Raw genomic sequence first — 20,281 nt, forward strand, 5'->3', positions numbered from 1 at the left:
TTCCCCAAAATGTTCACGTCGGTCTCCTTCAGTCAGACTCAGACCTTTCACAGCAAAACAAAACAGTTGCAGGGGTTCCATTCCCCAAGCTTCATTCACTTCCTTTAGGGGTTCCCTTCCCCTAACTTATTACACCTTCGGTCTCCCACAGTCGGGCTCAGACCGTTTGCTGATTTTGAAGACTTTCGAATGTGCGTGGCTTTTTTCTACAGATCTCTGCAGGACCACTTTAACTTTCCAGCTTTCAACTCACACACATAGGTTATTTGCCCCAGTGCTTCCTGGTCTGGGTAGTTCACTGTATTATGCACCAAAGATCAACATTCACCTTTTACTCTCCACTTTTCTCGGGGTCAGTTTCAATCACCTCGCTTTTACAGTTCATTCACTTTATCGCTACATACTTTTCACATTTCACAGAGACTTTCGAGTGGGCTACTTCCTTTCGCCGGACCAATCCGTTACTCAGGATCGCTGACTTTACAGCTATCGTTACGTCAAGGTTTATTCGCAGGTCTGCCTTTGGTCACGGCTCATCCACATGCGTGCAGCCTTCAATTGTGCGATATAATGTTGCCACTTTAATCTTTCTTTAGCACACACCGGTCTCTCATGTCGCTTGCCAACTCACCGTCTGTGTGCGTTTCTCTTGTCTTTACTGTCTTCCAGTTTACGAGTCAGGGTTAGTACCACAGGCTTGGCCTCGCCTCCTCAACTCTGTTGTTCAACCGGGCGGGTCGCTGGCGTCCTTGAAACACAGTGCAGCCTTCTTGTATGGGTGTCGGCCTTCTCCACGTGTCTTTCTCAGCCTTCTGGAGGCAAAGACCTCTTGCAGGGTACTCCTGGGGTTCTCCACCCATGGCTCTTGTCCCTCGGTCTGTTGCTCTGCTCCAGCAGGTTCGACTTCGCCCCAGAAGTTCTGCTCTTAATCGTGTTGCACCTGGCTCAGAGTGTGTCTCTATGTTCCGCCTTTTATCCGTGTGAGGAGAGCTAATTGGTATCAGATGTATGCACTTAGTCATTAGACTTTGTCTGACCCAATTAGCGAGACATGTCCAATGCGATGTGTAAGAATTAGCATTATTACTCTTATTCGCCCTCTTCCTCGGCCCAGTGTTTGTGTGAAAAGTGGGGAGGGGGGATTGGGACATCAGAGAATCCTATGAAATGGGAGGGATCATGGGTACGGTAAAGGGAAGTATACCGCGTTTCACCACCGGCAGCCTCACTCCCACTCCACGAAGACCGCTCACCCATGTGATCCTTCTGCACTGGTCCACCCCAGGGTCTGGATCCAAAGGCGATGGCCGTGCCCTGGGCACTTGAGAGAGAGAGATCCCTGGGGACTAGCAGGTGAGACACCCTTTGGTTTCTCACAGTCTCCATGGTTTACAGTAAAGTTTAGGTTAGTGTATCTAAATCTCATAGTGTGAACTAGATTTCTGTTTGTTTGTTGAGGAAGATGCATCTCATTGATGAGTGAACACTATTGAAAATATACATGATCACACGGCCAACTGCTTTTAATGGCAAATGAAGTTCTGTGACCTGATCTGCTGGTTGCATTTATCTGTGCAACTAGTGCTCGGCACATGAGCGGTTTTATACCGGTTACCCTGAAAGTGAACTACAATATTCCACCTAGTTTGACAAATTGTCTTCCTCTACACCTACTATTCTTCTCAGTCTCTTTATTTTCTTTCCTCTTACATAATGAATACACAAGGCTAACTAGATGTTTATGCAAAAGAATGATTAATTGTTCCATCCAGACTGTACACCGACACCTCTACTGCAATACCAGACACTGTAGTTAGCCTCCAGAGCTCATTTTGCTCTATGTTTATGATTGCATTATATATTAGCACCAACAGCCTTTCTATCAAATCTATGTATGTTTGTGTCCATTTATGTAGCTAACCTTCATTTTCCAGACACTCAGCCAGAGCTTTCAACGTCCATTCACCCACTCGCATAGGGTAATAGAGTTTATGATGGGTGAGTACCTTTTGCAGGGGGTGTATGAATATTTGAATGTAACATTTACTTTTTTTGCAGTAAATGTCAAAGCAGTTTCACTTTTCATAGCTGGCCTCTAGGTGGTAGCAGTGTGCCAAATATAAAGTGGGTTTGTGGTGACATGCACCATTTTATAGAAAGAGCATTTACATATTTTTGTCACCTGTTGCTATGGGCCGAGTGCATTTCTTTTAGGTCGAGTATGTAAACTAAATTACTTAACCTGCAGACCTACTGGAATTTTAAAGAATTTGCAAGGCCTGATTAGTCTCCCTAATATCTTACTTCAACGGTACACAGAAATTCTGTATTGATGTTCACTTGATGTTTTTGATCCAAATAACCTCTTGTGGCATTATAAATAATAGTACGACATTGCTAATCAAATGGGTGTGTTTGCTAATCAAGATAATTGTAAATGGCAAACTCTTTCAATTTTTGAAAACTAATGTATGCCTTGTACGGCCTACGGCCATGCCCCCAAGAATCTGCCCACAACCACCAAAATACAATTAAACCATATAACAAGTATATACAATACACCTTCAAATAACAGGACTCACCCAGACCCCTCCTCCCAGGTTGAGGTAGAAGATGTTCCTACCTCCAGCACTCAGAGAGAGTCATGGGTGTGGCCATTAGGGGTGTACCTAAAGCATGAGCTGCCATGGTTGAATGCATTGAGTGCAGGCTCGTACTCAGTCGCGGACAACCTGGTCAGTACTCTTTTGTGACCACCTCCAAGCGGCACCACAGGTGCACTAAGAAAGGCCCTAATTACTTCACAAGTTTTCACTCCAACCCAACCAACAGCAGCAGCCTCTGGTTCCCAGACACCAGCTCAACCCCCTGCAAAAAGATCTCGCCCTTATAATCTAGAGCAAGACACCACAGTCATAAACTTATATGACCCACACACCGATCATGAGGACCTCTACGTCCAAGAGGACGCAGACCCTTATTACGGGGATAATGAGGATGATGAGGTTGACCAAGATCCAGACATGTACGACATGGATTCTCCCATCTATCTGGATCCTCTTGTTGTAGACTCACCCATTGATAATCAACCTCTACTGAATGAAGTGCTCACCAAAGCGGCTGAGCATTTCCAAATACCTACTCAAGGGGGATCAACAGGACAAAGATTTAGTTGAAGACATTTTGGGGGATAAAAAGGCGGTGATCCCGTTTATTCCACTCCTGAAGTCCATTCAGCAAAAGATACAGACCTCGCTAGAAACACCCAATCAGACGCGGGCTGTGAACCCCCACATAGAAAAGCTTTTCAGACCTGCCCCGTCAGACCCGTTATAGATCAGGGGGCAACTCAAGCCAGACTCTCTTGTTACCACAACAAGGAAAAGAGCTGGTACTCCCTTAGCCTCTTCTGAAGCTCCTCCGGACAAGTAGAGTAAAAAACTGTATACAATGGACAGGAAGGTGGCCTCTTCTGCTGCCTTTCAAGCCAGAAAAGCTAATAACTCCACTCTGTTAGCTAGTTATAACTGCCACAAATGGGACGAGGTCTCAGCTTTGTTGTCTTCAGCCCCTGAACCCCTCAAAGCTCAACTAGCCCTGGTGGCCACAGAAGGCTGGGCAGTTTCAAGCTGCTTGTTAAAGAGCAATCTTGACGCCGCAGACAACGCCGGAAGAATCATCGCAGAGGGTACCATTATTAAGCGCCACGCTTGGTTACGCCAATCCGGTTTCAAGCCAGAGACGCAATCCACTCTTATCAATATGCCCATTGAGCCCAATGTACTCGTCGTTAAGGCTGTTGAGGATGCCTTGAAAACTGGCAAAGAGGAATATGATACACTGAAGTCATTGGGCCAACTGACCAATAAACCGGCAGGACAAAGGGGTAACAGCAATTTTCATCGCTCATGCGGACAAAATTCCCAGAGGGGGTTTCAGCTACATTCAAAACCGGGGAACGTCCTGGGGGAACAATCAAGGTCAAACCTCTCAAAATTACAAGGGAAGACCATGCAGATCTCGCGGTCAGGGCAGGGGTTCCTCCTCTAGAGGTGGTACCCACCTCAAAAACAGTGACATCCTGCTACAGGTGCCCTCCCATGCCTCTTCAGTAGGAGGGCGCATTTCCAACTTCACCAAAGCATGGGAGGGAATCACCTCAAACAAAAGTGTTATCCACCGTAGCGGGCGGGTACTTTGTGCAGCTCCTCCAGCGACCCCGGAACCATCCCCCACGCCAGAAATCCCACTCCATGGAAGACCAACGCATCCTCCTTGAGGAAATCGCAACACTGCCCCAAAAGGACGCCATAGAAATCGTCCCGGCCAACCTGGTAAACAAGGGTATTTATTCAACCTACTTCCTTGTGCCAAAGAAAGATCCAACAATGCGCCCAGTATTAGATTTACGCCCTGCAAACAAATATGTCAAGCCACAAAAATTCTGCATGACTACGCTACAGGAAGTAATCCCTCTGCTAAATCGGGGGACTACATGGGTACACTGGATATGAAAGATGCCTATTTTCATATTTCAATGTTCCCAGCGCACAGAAGATTCTTGCTTTTCAAGATAACGAACCAGCACTACCAATTCAAAGTGCTGACCTTTGAAATATCTGCTCCAAGGGTATTCACAAAGGTACTGGCGGCAGTGGCAGCACATCTGCGCAGGGAGGCAATCCCAGTGTACCCTTACCTAGACGACGGGCTGATTACAGGGGAAACTCCCCTTATTTGCAGGCAAAACATTCAAAGAACAATCAACCTTCTCTTTCAATTGGGCTTCTCCATAAACGAGAAAAAATCAAGCCTGATGCCAAGCACAACCAAACAGTTCCTAGGAGCTGTCATAGACTCAAAAGAGGGGTTGTTCTTTCCATCAGAGGAAAGAGTCCAAAACATGTTGCTGCAAATACCTCATTATCAAGGCAGGCCGCCAGAGAAGCGTACGCAAAGCAATGCGTTTGCTAGGCATGATGGCATCTTGCATTTACCTGGTACCACACGTGCACCTGCGACCCATGCAGAAGTGGTTGGCGAAACAATGGTCTCAGGCAAGTGGTCAGTGGGACGATCTAGTGGTCGTTTCGCCAACACTAGTACAAATCCTTCGCTGGTGGACAAGAGACAACCTGTTGAAGGGAAAACCCTTCCACCATCCAGAGGTGCAGGCAGTGGTCACAACAGATTCCTCACTCGCCGGGTGGGCGGCTCATTACCTTCATCACGCAGCACAAGATCTGTGGACCCATGCTACAGCGCAGAACCACATCAACCTGCTGGAACTACTGGCGGTGTTCAAAGCCCCTCAGGCATTCCAAATACACCTAGCGAACCAGTCAGTGCAAGTCCTCACCGGCAGCACTACGGCGATGTTTTACATCAACAAACAAGCAGGGACACGTTCTCCAAATCTGTCCAAGCTAGCACAATAAATTTGGAAATGGGCACTCAAACGGAAAATGTTCCTATCGTCACAGCACGTTCCAGGGGAACTCAACTCACTGGCAGACTCATTGAGCATAGTCCCCTACCAGAAGAACACAAGTGGCAACTAGACGCAGGGGTCGTATAAAACCTCTTCTCTCTATGGGGTTTCCCCAAAATAGGCTTATTCGTTACAATCGAAAACACACAATGCCCAGACTTCGCGTCCAGGTTCCCCCAGCCAGACTCCAAGGGGAACGCCCTATGGATGAACTGGTGAGGGTAATTTGCTTATGCTTTTCCCCTGACTCCTCTCATGAACAAGGTGGTGAATAAGATCCACAAGGATCATGTGATGCTCATCCTAGTTGCTCCTATGTGGGCAAGACAACCTTAGTATCCACATCTGCGCAAACTGGCGATGTGTGATCCCATTAAGCTCCCGTACCTGACCAATCTACTCACTCAGCACGGGGGGATTAACAGTGCACCCTCAGCCTCACTCAATGAACTTGGCAGCATGGCTCCTGAAGTCATAGAGTTCGGACATCTCAACCTACCTCAAAGGTGTATGGATATCCTCAAGGAGGCACGAAAACCAAACACTAGACACTGTTATTTCGACAAGTGGAGGAGATTTGTAATTTGGTGCCAGTCTAAACAAATAAACCCCATAGAATGTACTCCATCACACATTCTAAATGATATGCTCCACTTGCTAGAGTCTGGGTTAGTATTCAACTCTATTAAGGTCCACCTGGTGGCCTTGTCGGCTTACACTACCTCCCACAACAAGGTATCGTGGTGGAAGGTGCTGGTAATTAAGGCATTCATGGAGGGAGTAAAGAGACTCCACCTGCCACCAGGTTGGGATCTCAATGTAGTACTTGCTAAGCTCATGGGACCCCCTTTCGAGCCGATACACAAGTAAAGTCTTAAACATCTGACTTACAAAACTGCCTTCTTGGTTGCTATTACTTCATAAGAAAAGTTAGTGAAATACAAGCATTGTCAGTGCAGGATCCTTTCTTTGTCACACACAAGGACAAACTGGTTTTACGGACACATCCTAGATTCTCCCCTAAGTTCATCTAAAAAATGTTTGTAAACCAGTCCATTGAGCTTCCAGCTTTCTTCCAGACCCCCAAAGCTCAGCTGAGTAAAATTCCACACTTTAGATGTAAGGAGGGCGGTCCTTTACTATGTAAACAAGACCAGACCGCTAAGAAATACAGATCAACTGTTTGTCTCCATACCCACAGGCAGAGAAGGGGATCGCATCTCCATATGGATAGTCAGGTGCATACAACTGTGCTATTCCCTGTCAGACAAGACACTGCCTTTCACGCCAAGAGCACACTCCACAAGGAGCACAGGAGCTACTCTGGCTTTTATTGCAAATGTCCCCTTAAACAACATTGGCAAAGCAGCTACTTTGAGCTCAGTACACACTTTCACTCAACACTACTGCATTGACACACATTCCAAGACAGATACAGAGTTGGGACAAGCGGTTCTAATACATCAGTTCGCCCATGAACCTTTTCGAAACCCACCACCTTCTCCTAACACTGCTTGCTAATCTATGTACAGCATGTGATCTAAGCAGATTTCATGAGCCTCAGAAGGGATACATTACTCACCATAATCTTATTTCTGATGCTTGTATCTGCTTAGATTCACATGCGCCCACCCTTCCTCCCCTCTGAGAGAAGGTGCATGGATGCTTATGAGCTTGTCTAATGCATATCTGCTTGGAAACCTCTGAACTCATGCTACCTCATGTCAGGAAAATAACAATCTGAGGGACATCGACGCATGAAGGATCATGGGTACAGTGGACGTCACACTAGGGATAGTATTACTGGCACGCCCTGTCGATATCCATTTTCGAATTTCAAAAACAACTGTAATACTCTGCAGCTTCCACTAGATGTCGGCCTATGCGCAGCATGTGAATCTAAGCAGATACAAGCATCAGAAATACACTTACGGTGAGTAATGTATCCCATATATTAAGCAGCAGGATAGATTTCATTTTTCAGAAGCGTTTCAGCAGAGTTTTATGCTGTTGGGATACATAATGGAGGTCATTGTACACTTCCAGTTAGTGGAGAGTTTTGCTACTACGACTGGGGCAGGAAGCTAGACCGGTCAGAAAGGTAAACCTGATGGGATGGTAGAGGGCCAAGGAAGGTGGAGTTTCTGCAGAAGGAAGGATTTAACTGAATATAAATCAACCTCTTGATATCGGGGATTTAGATGCAAGCCATCACTAGTCAATATGATCAGCATCCCTGTCTTTCATGTTACAATGGAAGACACAACAAACTGGAGCATTGGACATTGTCGAGTCTGTTTTGTTGTATGGCAGAATGCATTAAGAACACTGCAGTCATAAAACTGCAGATGCACTACCCTTAGGAAGGCATTCCATTACCGTAAAACCACAACTAGAAACAATCCTGGCGATCATTACTGAACAGTTTCTGACACTTAATGACTGAATAGGCACACTTAACCTACTTGCTACATTAGGTGGCCAACATGCAGATTACCATGGCAACAAGGCATACTAAAATCTAGCTATTTTAGATAACTTTGCAGCAGTAGTATTTATGAACTGCTACCATTCCAGACAGATGTAAGCTGAATGCAAGGAGGCTTTTACTTGTATCTTAGAAGAGCCAGGTTAGCTCAATAAGATCTGCAACCAGGAGCCACTTTTGACTAATCAAGACCAAGCAGGTATAATGCTGGAAGGAGAGATCATCCCTGCATTGATTTTTACACAGCCAAAACCTGCCACTCAAGCTTAGCTAGGCACCACAGATTATCCTTCCTGGTTTGCTAGGACATGTAAAACATCTGGCGAAAAAAGCCCCCATGCTACAAGGACACACTTGAGTCCACCACACAACAAGGCACCAACCAATTCTAGTATCACACCATTATTGTACTAGAAATTATACCAACTGAAAACTGCTTAAAGGTAGGTTTTATTTCCACTCCCCCTGCAAATCAATATAGGTGCTTTGACCCACTTCCAATAATTACTCAAATACCACAATCATACACCACCCTCCCGCCTGAAAAGCACCTTGGTACTTTTCTAGGAGCTTTGTTCTGATCCTACTCCTAGCTTTGAACCCCTTCCAGATAACTAGGGTTGCACCACAAAAACAGTGATGGGTTTAACCTTTCACCTTACAATACACACAACTTAGCCAAACTCTCCAAAAACAAGACTCCATCTCCTCCACCATCTTGTACAACAGTAAAAAGGCAATTCTCGATGAGTAGACAAAAAGGCTCCATTCTGAATGCAGATTCTTTAAATGCCTTGAATCAAAAGTCGTGTAAAAACATGCCCATATGCAGAACTGTGATTCCTCCAACTGCAGTTGTCAACAGGCCTTCCTCAGTCGGGCTCGGACCAGTTATCGCTCACAAATATCGAAGTCTTTTGACGGTGTGCAGGATCTTACTTTCACTTTCCTTTTATCACTTTAATTCCAAAGATATGGAACGCTTCAGACAAAGACCTTCGACTGGCAATTTGCAACGTGCCTGACCCTTCTGTCCCTTTACACTCTTGCAGTATTCCCAAAAAGTAACTCATTCATTTTTCTGGCTTCACATTCGACGCCTGCACACAACCCGGTCTTGGTTGCATTTTCTTCATCTCACCAGCTGTGTTTGCGGCTTTCATCTAGGATGCAAGATCGATGCTGGGGCGTCTGCTTAACCTCCCTGGCTCTTGCTCTAGTGCGGGAGGACAGGGTCTATCTTGAACGCCAAACGTAGGGTTCACAGGCTTTGCTTCTTATTTCACAGGTTTAAAGCTTTTGGACTTCATGTCCCAGAATGCACCTGTGTCATTTTTGCTCCTCCTTCGCTAGCTCCTCGAAAACAGCATTTTCCTTGTTTTGGGAGCAGCAGGAGCCCAAGATGTTGTTGTGAGGCCGGGGTCTTACCACCTGCCCCTCAAGGGCCTGGGTCTTCTTGTTTCACCCAGGGGCTGAACTCTGGAGTAAGTATCGCCAGGCAACCCTAGCTGTCCCTGGTCTGGCTTCCTGTGGTTCTTGCTCCTCTCCAAACTGAAGTCTCCCTTCTGGATTCAGGTTCAGTGTTAGGGTAGTCCTCCTTCCTCCAGGCCTTCCAGGTTCCTTTCAGCTCAAATGGTCTCTCTCTGTCTTCTCCAGCATCCCCAGCTCACTCATAGTCTGTTCCTGTGCTCTGCTTTTTATACTGGTGGGGATGTTTCACCAGTTTCAGGTGTGGTTGGTTGAAAAGGGTGACTTGACTCTGCCTGTCCTCGTTAATGGGGCACGGTGGTGATTGCCCTTAGGAATCCATGGTATATTGGCTCCTATGGACAATCTTCATAGCTCTGTTCCTCTTCTTCTTCATCCCAGTGGTTTTGAAAAAACTTCTATAAGTGTTGGTCAGGGTGAAGGGGGCAAATGCACGATTGTAGGTAATTGGGTTTTAGATGATAATGTCCCATAGTGACTGCAGGGATGTTGAAGGCAGATATATTTCTTCTCCTACGCCTCCCTTTATTATTGGTACCGGTTGAAATTGGGGACGGAGCAACGGGACAGGATTCATAACAACCTATAAAGGCGGAGGAAGTTTCGGATAGGGGGAACACTGCGTCTCGCCATTGGATGTCTCCTCTTCATTCCCTAAAGTTAAGGACAGTGAAATACACTCAGGTTTTTCACAGTATCCAGCAGTAACTTGTCATCAGGAAATACCAGTGGAGAACGAGGAGCTAGTACATAGCTTTATGCAAAACTAACTTCCACATAAAATGCAAACATATAATTGTATCCATTATTTATGATCCCTTATGGTTTAATTGTCATATGGATGTGTCGTATATCTTTTGTAATGTTTATTTATAAATTGTCCCAAATTTACAGTTAAATTCACATAGTTGTGTTTGTTCAGCATTAGTTGGCCTAGGAAGCCAAACGTAGCTCCTGTAACTGTTGGTTTTAAGTTAACTAGACTCTTCTATGCTATAAGCAGGAGCTAAATGGCTCAACCCTCCCCTCAATTTTTAACCCTGTTACTTGCTTAGTGTTGCAAGTCGTTTATGAACCTTGCCTGTTTAAGACTATATAATCTAAAAATATATAATCTAAACAAATACGCCCCCGGTCTTACACTGCATTTCTGCCATTATGTTCACAGTGGGGAAATCATGAGAAACTTGTGTCGGAGGCAGCACTTTAAATAGAATTTGTTTGGTTTTACTCGAGATTCCAGTTACACTGAACATCCAGTGACACGGAAAAAGCGCATGTCAATATCTCAGATAACAATGAAATCAGAATATGAGCAACTGGACGGTTGCGCCAACCCCAAAACTACTTTATAAGTGAAGGACCATACCTGATCTTGTTACCAGTTTTCATGCTGATCCACTTTGGGATGGGTCTGTTCCTCTCCTGCTTCTTAGCGAGAATCCGCTCTATCTTGAACATCTTGTGGGAGGATTAGACAATGCATGCCACCGTTCAGTAGAAATCTGAAAGGGAGGATAACTTAATACATAAGACTCTTGACAAGGGCAAGTAGGAATAGTGATCTCAGAATAGAGGAAAAACATACGCATTCACACATGAGCTCCGATACAACTGCACACTACACCTAACAATCAAAAGCGAACACAAAGAGAGGTGCAAGAGAATACCAGGAACTGACTGCAAGGGAAAGTAAAGGAACATGGGCATGGACAATGAAATTACAAGTCAAAACCTCCCTCCTCCCCACCCAGGGGAAGGAAAGGAAAATGGTACAAAATAGTAAATAGTAAATCTATAAATGATGGATGACTAAAAGATCAAGGTTACACTGCAGAATAGGGCAACGTCAAAGGAAATTAGAACACAGACAGGTTGGACTGTACAGGAAAAGGAAAGCACTGGAAAACAAAGGAAGACAGAAAAGGGAATCCAGGAAGCAGAAAATCCTAATAAACACACTAAAATCGAAATTCAGGGATCCTGGAACAAGAAATAAGGAACTAGACACTAAGCAAAAAAACAGGAACAAGGTACCAGTCATAAACCGGAATACTGCATCAATGACCAGGGCTGAACTGAAGCAAACTGAGGCTTTTAAAGTTGGCTAATGATCATACGCATCAGGTGGGAAGCTTGCTAGCACCTGCAGCTGCAGTTGTTACTTATCTTCTACCCAACCTGGTCCTGCAAGAGTGGAGATGAAGCAATGAGCAAGGAATACCAGAAAGCGTAGTCTTTTGAATAAAAAAGCATATTGCCTGTGAAAAACCAAAATCGATCCGGAAGGGAAGGGAAATGGAAAATAGGGCATTTGAGCTCCCAAATCAGCATAGTACTGTTTTTAGGGTTTAGAAGGTAAATCCAGTTTGAAACAGTTCTCAAATCATGCCCTACAGTGGCGGGAACAAGAGCAAAGGGAGCAAATCTTGACAGGTGTTGTATTTGGTTGGTGTGAGGTGTGTTTTCAGGAGTTTGAAGAGTTTTAGTAGGGTTAATGCTAGAAAGGAGGTAATCATTGTGCTATTGTTGTATGGATTCTTTTTGGGTGTTTCGACTGAAATCCATAGTGTGGTTGCTAACAATGTTATGTCTTCTTTTGCTCAAGGCTTACCAGCTTTTTTTGACTTGATCTTGGAGTAATGAACTGGACCCAATACTTCATGGTGTACCTCTTTGTATTGAGGTTACTCACCACTCTTCATTATTTAATCATTTATAATGCGCTTAATACCGTAGAGCCGTCTCTAAGCATGGGACCGGGGTTTGAACCTGTGTTGTTCTGTGTTGTCTTACTTCCAAGACAAACTTGTTGCCCTTGAGTTATCCTCCTGCCTCTTAGACCACAGTATAGCTTTTTAGGAAGGCAAATCGAAGAATCAGGTTTTGAGTTCCTGAAGGCCAGGTGTTCCTGTATTGTGCGTATTTCCTCGGTGGAGTGAGCTCCATAGTATTTTTGAGATGTATGAAAAGGCTGATCCACCATATTTCATTTTCAAATATTGTTTCGGTTGCAGGCGTATATCCTTGCTAGACCTCAGGGTTCGTTTTGGTCTATAGATGGAGATTTTGTCTTGCAGGAATCCTCCTCATTGCCATGATTTGCTCTTTGGACGATGCAAAGTGTTTTGAAGTAAAGCCTTCTCTTGACTGGTAGCCAATGTAAGGATCTTGGTGCTGGTGGGATATCCTCTATCTTGGTCTGAGGAGTAGTCCTGCTGCTACCTCCTCTAGTCTGGCATTCTAAGGTAGATGCTGTTGGCGTGCTCTATTCTTGACATGACGATAGAGATGATGGCACATGTTCCGTGTGGCAAGATGAGAAAGGGTAGTATTCGTTTGATCGCGAACAGATGGAAGAATCATTTCTTCACTACTGCATTGACTTCTAGTGTTGTCCATCAGAATTCTGAGATGTGTAACTACTCTGGAAGCTTCTGGTCTGTTTCCCATTTTGGTAGACCATTTTGTGTGCTGTTTAAAGGCGAGGTCATTGGGCATGATCATAATTTCAGTTTTGGCCGGGCTGAGTTAAAGGCTGTTGCTTCTGTGAGAAACCTGAAGGTGTCTCACCTGCTAGTACCCAGGGATCTGTCATCCAGGTGGCCAGGACATTGCCATCGCTTTTGTATCCAGTTCCTAGGGCTGGACCAGTGTGGGAGCATCACCTGAATGAGGTTCCATTAAGGAGTGGAAGTGGGACACTGGATGGTGAGACGCAGTTTCCCCTTCCCAATAACACCTTTTCCCCATCCTACCAGGTAGGATATTTAGGAACTCAACCCCCCCCCTTTCCCGACGCAGTCACTTACTCAAGCACAACTCACCGTGAGCGACAGCAGACTAACACCAGAGCTGTATATATACCTCACATGTCCCAACACCATGGACAGGCAAGGTCAGGTAATTACAGATTATTACACACACCTGACTTCCATCACACTTCCACACATGGATAAAAGGCGGAGCACGAAAGCACACTCTGGGCGAGGCAAACCACCTGAGGAAACAGCAGTTTCAAGATGGCACTTTAATACAAGGAGAAAGACCAGAGAGAGCTGCAAGGAGGGAAGTACCAGTGACCTCTAAAGACTGTTACTTTAATGAGCCTGGGAAAGTAAATTGAAGATCAGGAACTAAGGCTGATCAAACCTGCACAGTGTGTCAGAGGTACCCGGGGCTCTCCCGCGTCGATAACCAAGGCGGGGAGGAGCGATTGCCGCTGTGGTACTGTCCTTCGGTTCAACAACAAAGCGGCATCAGAAAAGACAGCACAGCCGGTGAGTCAGAGAGACTGATACCAAACTGGCTAGTGTTTTGAACCAAGATTGCAAGCAGCAACTTTGTATAAAGAGAACAGTGTGTGAGGCGTTGGCGATGAGCTCACGAGTATAATTGGAACCAAAAAAGTAATATTCGAACTTTGCGATGGAACTTTGTGAGAAACGAGACCGTGCACAGAGTCATCCGGCGCCATGTGGGTGCTCATTTGAAGGTCTCTTTTCAACTGATGCTGAATGTGAGAAAAAGGAATATTGAGATCGAAGTGGTCATGCAGCTGGTCAAGCAAAATCCTGTGCACATTCGAAGGTCTTTGATACTTTAAAGTAAATCCAAATTGGTTTGAGCCCGGCTGACGGAGATTAATTTAACCTGGACTTTAAAAAGGGGATCTGAGCCCGGAAGAGGGGGATCCCACTTTGAACTTTTGGTTAAGATACATTACAATTCGTCCGAGCACGGCTGAGGGAGACTAGTTGAGTGAATGAAAGGGATCGGAGCCCAGCACAGGGGGATCCGGGGTGAGTCACCCGCGAAAGAACTCTCGGACATTGGTGTTAAGGGCATCCGAGCCCGGAAGAGGGTGATCCAACGTTGAACTTTTTTTTTCAAAAGGGATCTGAGCCCAGTTGAGGATCCAGGGAAAAGAACATTTAAATTTTGTTTTATGTACACCAAGCCCTCTGAGTCAAGAAGCAGAGAGACCTGGAACACAGGAGGTCCTGAACTGTGAAAATAGAACTGTATCCTCGTGCCAGAGAAGCCAGAGTGTGTGCTTGGCTTGAGTGAACCACCTTGCCCCATGCTGAAAACGTGGGGGAGGTCAAAGTCTTATCATTTGACTTATCATTTTGCGAAAACTTCTTTCTTTTTCATGAACTTTACTGTGCATTATTTGTAAATTAGTAGTAAGGATTGGCAATAGTTTATATTTAGTATAGGCCCTTTTTTATACTGCATTATTATTATTTGATGGTTGTAGCTTGCTCCCATCTGTATATTTAGGTTTAGATACGCGTTTATCTCACCCCTGTGAAAGTTCAATAAACACCCTTGAACTGTGGTCACTTGTGTCTGTCTTGCTGTTGCTACCATGCCTTCCTCACACTTCTCATTCATCTGTTGATGAGAGGTAGTTGGTAAATCGCTGGTATTGATTTTGTAGATGATTTGCGTATCACCTGCATCATTTTTGATGAGTTTCATGACTGGGGTAGTGGTGAGAGGTACAAGCCTTATGGAACCCCACAGGTGGGGAAGGACTTGGGGAGGGGATTATAAGGAGGAGGTGGCAGAAATCAGAGAAGAAAGTTGAAAACCCCATAGAAGGAATAGTGTGCGAAGGAAGCAAACATGGAAAAGACCCCAGAAAGAAGGAGGAGGACGAGAGGAAGTCAAGACTAGTGAGGAGCAAGAAGAGAATGGGAGTGCTGAAGTGAAAGAGAAAAGAATCCCCCAGGGAAAAAGAAAATAAACTAATTAAGAGTGCCTGATTATTACTGGTCTTCAAGGAGGAGAGGAGACGGAGAGAGAGTGGAGCTGACCAGGAAGATGAGAAGAGATTTAGAGAGAACAAGTGGAAGGGGCGCAAAATCACATTGTGCGGGCAATGACGGTGGCAGGCACAGAGCCAGCATCACAGTGATCTCCACCAAAGCTCTCTGCCCCAGCAAGAGTCAGATGTGGCTGTACCTGAAACAAGTCCGGACCCTACTAGTCTGTTAGGTGCAATGACAACCTAAATAACTCTGCATCCTGGTGACGACAACCAACCACACCAAGTGAGGGAAGTGTAGGTGAGAATTTCAAACCACAGTGAATTGAGGGAGGGACAGGCAGACTACCACTCTTCAGTGAGAGGGGATTGCTCTCTTCTGATGTATTATAAGAGCCCTCACTCTTTTACCCAGTCCACCTCACACACTGTGCCTCTTTGTGTTATAAAATGAAACTGTTTGAATCCCATTTTATGTTTCCTGAATTGTCTGTTGACCTATCAGTTTTGGCATTCCCTTCCAGTGGGAAATTGAATAATACAAATCCAAAATCACTGTGTTGAGCTATCCAACAGGAAGATCTTTCATTCACAATGTAATGTGCACATCTTTCGATTTATAGTTATTACTTTTTTGTTTGTTTATTTGAAAGATGCTACTTAGTGTGAGGCAACATGGAGGTGATATTCTCCTTCCAAATTCATGGTCTTATCATGCTCAAGCAGTTTATAGAGTTTATTTTGAAGGAGGTTTCAGCAGTATAGGTTGTGCAGTCGGCAGAAAGTCCATTAAAACTGAAACCATATATAATCCAATCACACTTTTATTGATTTTGTCATCCTGGTTCATGTTAGTTTGCTAATTGGCAGTAATGCCAGGGTCAGCCAATTTGTTGCTTGTATTACATTAATGTTCTGTTAATTATTATTTGATTTTTTTATATACAGCTTATCCAGTTGTTACTGCTGTGTTTTCACTGAGTGGTAATGAGGACAAAAGAACACATTTCAAACAGCCTGTGGAAAGAACTAAAGGTATGTGAAGAGCATTGGATAATGGGTGGCAGGTGAAACAGCAAAATATGTATTGGTGAACTTGATACAGCTCTGATACAACTGTGTGTTTACTTGCTAGAATAATAAGATTTTAAAGTCATTTTGAGATATTGCATTACATAGCTTTGTACATTTGACTCAAATTCTGAACTGAACTGCTTCTGTGAATTGCAGCATGAGTGATACAATAATTTCTCCAACTTGTGTTTTTTACCCGATGGAAGATCGTAATAGTCACTATTAATTACTGAATTCAGCTTTTGCTGAAGCGGTGCTGCTTTAATCCTCATGAAAACTCAAAATATGTGATTTCTTCGGCAGCAGGAAAAGTACATTGGGAAGATACAGTGAAGTAATCGCTTGCCAAATAATGACATGCAAGTTTGTAAAGTGTTTGTAAAGTGTTTTAGCCAGTTCATATTGGACATTCAGCTAGCATTTTGCAGGAACTAGGACCTCTGTTAAATACCATGGTATTATCGCTGTTCCCCTGGGGGGAACACCTTCCCATGAGGCCAGTATGGCGAGGTCGCTACTCGGTAGCCCCCCTGGGGGTGGTACTAAGCGGGTAGTTCCCATGGGGAGGAAAGCCCTCCAAGGGACCAGTGATGAGAGCCTTGGGAGAATGCAGTATTCACCACCTCTATCTCTGTCCCCACTGTCCTTTCACCACACTCAGTCTTCTCTGGTCCGCCACACCTCTATGTATTTCAGTAGAATACAGGACTTCAGTAATCATACTGGGATGAGGAAGAGTGAGACTTATCCAGGAGGACTACAAACCATCACTGACACGAAGAAGATCAGACAAGGTGGCAAAAGCCCAGTGCGGATCCAACATATGCAGTACAGTTTATTAGAGGCAGCCTCGCTGATAAAAAGCAAGGAAGGACTGTATACTGTGTCAAGCCAGCCCTGGAGGAGCGAGGAACTAGACGCAGGTTCCAACGCGAGGGACCCGAAGTGAAGAAGTCGAGACGCTGGCGAGTAGGAACAAGTCTCTCCTGGAGGTCCATGCAACAGGGACCAGTCTGGTGATGAGAAAGAGCCTTCCGCTACGAAGCCGCTAAAGACGGGATGCTGAACGCAGAAGCAGCACAGAAGCCCTGCTCTGCTTTCAGGACAGACCGGAGACCGCAACAACATTTCCCGATGGTAGGGAAAGGGCCAGGCCGGCTGCTGGGACACGGAGGGAGCTGAATAGATTAAATGGGCATATCCCAATATCCCGAAAAGCAAAAAGAGATAACTCAAGAGCTGTACAGATTGAAACAAAGTTTACCAAATATCCTATGTGAAACAGTACCTGGCAGGAGAGTACACCAGGTCTGTTCAATTGGCCATTGAGTGAAGCAGGGGCAGAGGTCCACAAAAACAGGAAACTAGGGCCTGAGACCCATATGAAGTTGGGGAAGCCCCGTCAGCACAGCACACCAGGGTCTGGGACCCATATGGAGTCAGGCGAGGCCTGCCAAAGCAGTAGACGGGGGTTAAGGACCCACACAAGCCTGAAGAAGCACATAGTCAATGGGCTGGGGTCCAAAGCAAGTCAGGGAGACTCCAAGAGAATATAAAAGGGTCTGGGACCCACGGAAAAGAGAAACAAGCTACAGAACAGGCCAGGGAGCTACTTAAACAGCCCAGAGGGGCCTGGGATCCAAGTAAAAGAGAAAGATAGGTGCAAGAAGCCAGAACATGGGGACGGGGATCCATGCAAAATGAAGAGACACTTTTTGGAACTCTAGGATTTACACTCAAGCCTGGCAGGATATTTAACCAGACTTGATGCTATATTGGTTACCTGGAAAGATTTTGAAATTGTGTTTTGTGAACAAAAAGTCTTCAGTCAAGACTGGCAGGAAAGTGAACCAGACTTGATGCTACATTGGTAACATGGAGACATTTGGGAATTGTGTTTTGTGAACAGATAGACTACAGTCATGTCTGGTAGGATATTAAACCAGACCTGATGCTACGTTTATAACGCGCCTCTACACAAGTAAAAAATGGGGGGAAGAGACCCCCCCCCCCCACCCTGATATTTGGCAACTGTGCTTTGAACATGTTTGGAAGCGCATTTAAGATCAAGAACTTTTAAGTTGAAGAAGCATTCATTAGGTTTTCTCATCAAAAACGGAACATTTCAATCTGTATGCAGAACAAGAGGAGCCTCTTTCTGGACCATGAAGACACCCAGTTTTTCCTTAGTTAGTTTAGAGTGCAAGGGACGGAAATAGATTTGGACATAGGAGACAGGATGGTGGCCATTTTACTTTACTAGAGATACTGACAGAGTCCTTAGTATTTTTGTTGAGGTAGGATACCCCCTCATAGAAATAGGGCAAGATAGGTTTTTCCTTTTCTTTTACTTTTATAAATAAATGTCTTTGCCAACAAACATGCCACCATTGTATCAGACCTGTATTTCTGCACCCTTACAGACCTAACAGCGAGAATCTTCAATTCCCTATTTGGCAACTCATGTTTGTCGGCAGCCGCACTCTCCTGACTGGGGCCCTAATAGAACCATGCCATTCAGTGCGATGAGCCATTTATTCCTGGTCTTCTTCCGTCAGGCTCCTTTAGATTTAAGTTGCCATTTCAGGTGATACTTTCCCCAAAGGTCAAGAAGCCACGTTTCTTTCTTCCCCAGCAGTTGGGAAGATTATCCCTCATGCCACTTGCCATGGGCCTCATCACGAGTCTGGCGGTAACCCTTAAATGTGGCGGTAGCGCTATTACCGCCGCATTTAAGGGTCTGCCAGATCATGGGCTTGGAGGATTTGCCCCTAGCTCTGAGCTGGGGGTAAATCTGCCACAAATTTGCCGATTTATGGCGCTATTACCGCCGGCTGGAAATCCACCGGAGGTGATAGCGCAAAAATTCCTCACTGGGCCCAAGGTGGAATGAGGAATTCCCGAATGGGCCCAATGGGGAATGCGAACCAACCATTCTGTCAAACCCGTGATCCGGCGCTAATAGCGCCGGGGGGTTTGGCGGTAGCGCTAATAGCACCGGCGGTAATAGCGCCGGGGCTACCGCCCAAATCGTGATGAGGCCCATAGTGCTGCTTTCTGGGCCACCTAGAGTATATGGGGCTCATTTCTTCCTACATATACTTTAGTAACATGCAATAGATGACTGTCCATGAAATGCTCAATGCCCGTTCACCTTGGTATTATGTAGCAGGATTGTGCTAAGATTCCAAATGATGAAAGAAAAAGTACTTTGCCACCTGATTGACCTGTTGGGAGAGTGAAAGGAGTCTTTGTGCCTTGCATCTAGGATCAAAAATAATCACTTCCGTCTTCATTTTGCTAGGTGGGAGTCAACCTTTGCTCATCCACAATTACATTTTACTGACAGTTGACTGATGTTTTGCTCCCTCCTACGCAAGCGTATTTTGATGGGGCCGTGGAAGCAAACAAGTCACGTAATGATCAAGTAATGCAGTTCACTGACCATTTGGTTCATGTTTAGTTACATTGATAATGTGTTTCTACGATGGGATGGCAATGCCCTTCTATTAGATCAATTAGCCAATTCTATGTGGCCCACATCGAAGGACCACATAGAAGGATCTCTCCTGTCAGGCCGAGTATCCTGATGCAAACTGGAGTGGACCCCTACCACATGCACCAGTGCCTGCAGCACCCACTGTGTCCATCTGTGAGACAGAGCATGGGCTCCCTCCTAAAATGGCCGCCGCAATTGTATGTGGCATAGGAAGCATCCACCTTGAGTCTTCCACTAGCGACACTCTTACCGTCGAAACTATGGGCCAGCAACATCATTGGCCAGTGCTCCCCTTATCTGTCTTGCCTGTAACGAGCCGGCAGGCGAAGCCGGTGGCACACATCGAAGGACCACATTTAAGGATCTCTTCTGTCGGGTCCTGGAGGGCATGGAGCATGACACACCTTAGAGACATCCTAAAGCAGATCAATGCCCTTTACAAGCACTAGATAGATCACTGCAAGA

At 45.3% G+C, this 20,281-nt stretch overlaps 1 protein-coding gene across 3 annotated transcripts in view; it reads left to right on the forward strand.

The window, feature by feature from the left end:
- LOC138580857 (zinc finger protein 514-like) overlaps positions 1-20,281 on the forward strand; it is a 361,413-nt gene that overhangs the window by 225,746 nt on the left and 115,386 nt on the right. For all 3 annotated transcript variants that reach the window (XM_069651738.1, XM_069651739.1, XM_069651740.1), the window contains one exon: positions 16,192-16,278. In XM_069651738.1, coding sequence (XP_069507839.1) covers positions 16,192-16,278 — 87 coding nt within the window. The remainder of the gene's footprint in view (positions 1-16,191; positions 16,279-20,281) is intronic.

Source organism: Ambystoma mexicanum, chromosome 3p (assembly GCF_040938575.1).
Source record: "Ambystoma mexicanum isolate Mex_15411 chromosome 3p, UKY_AmexF1_1, whole genome shotgun sequence".
Taxonomy (NCBI): Eukaryota; Metazoa; Chordata; class Amphibia; order Caudata; family Ambystomatidae; genus Ambystoma; species Ambystoma mexicanum.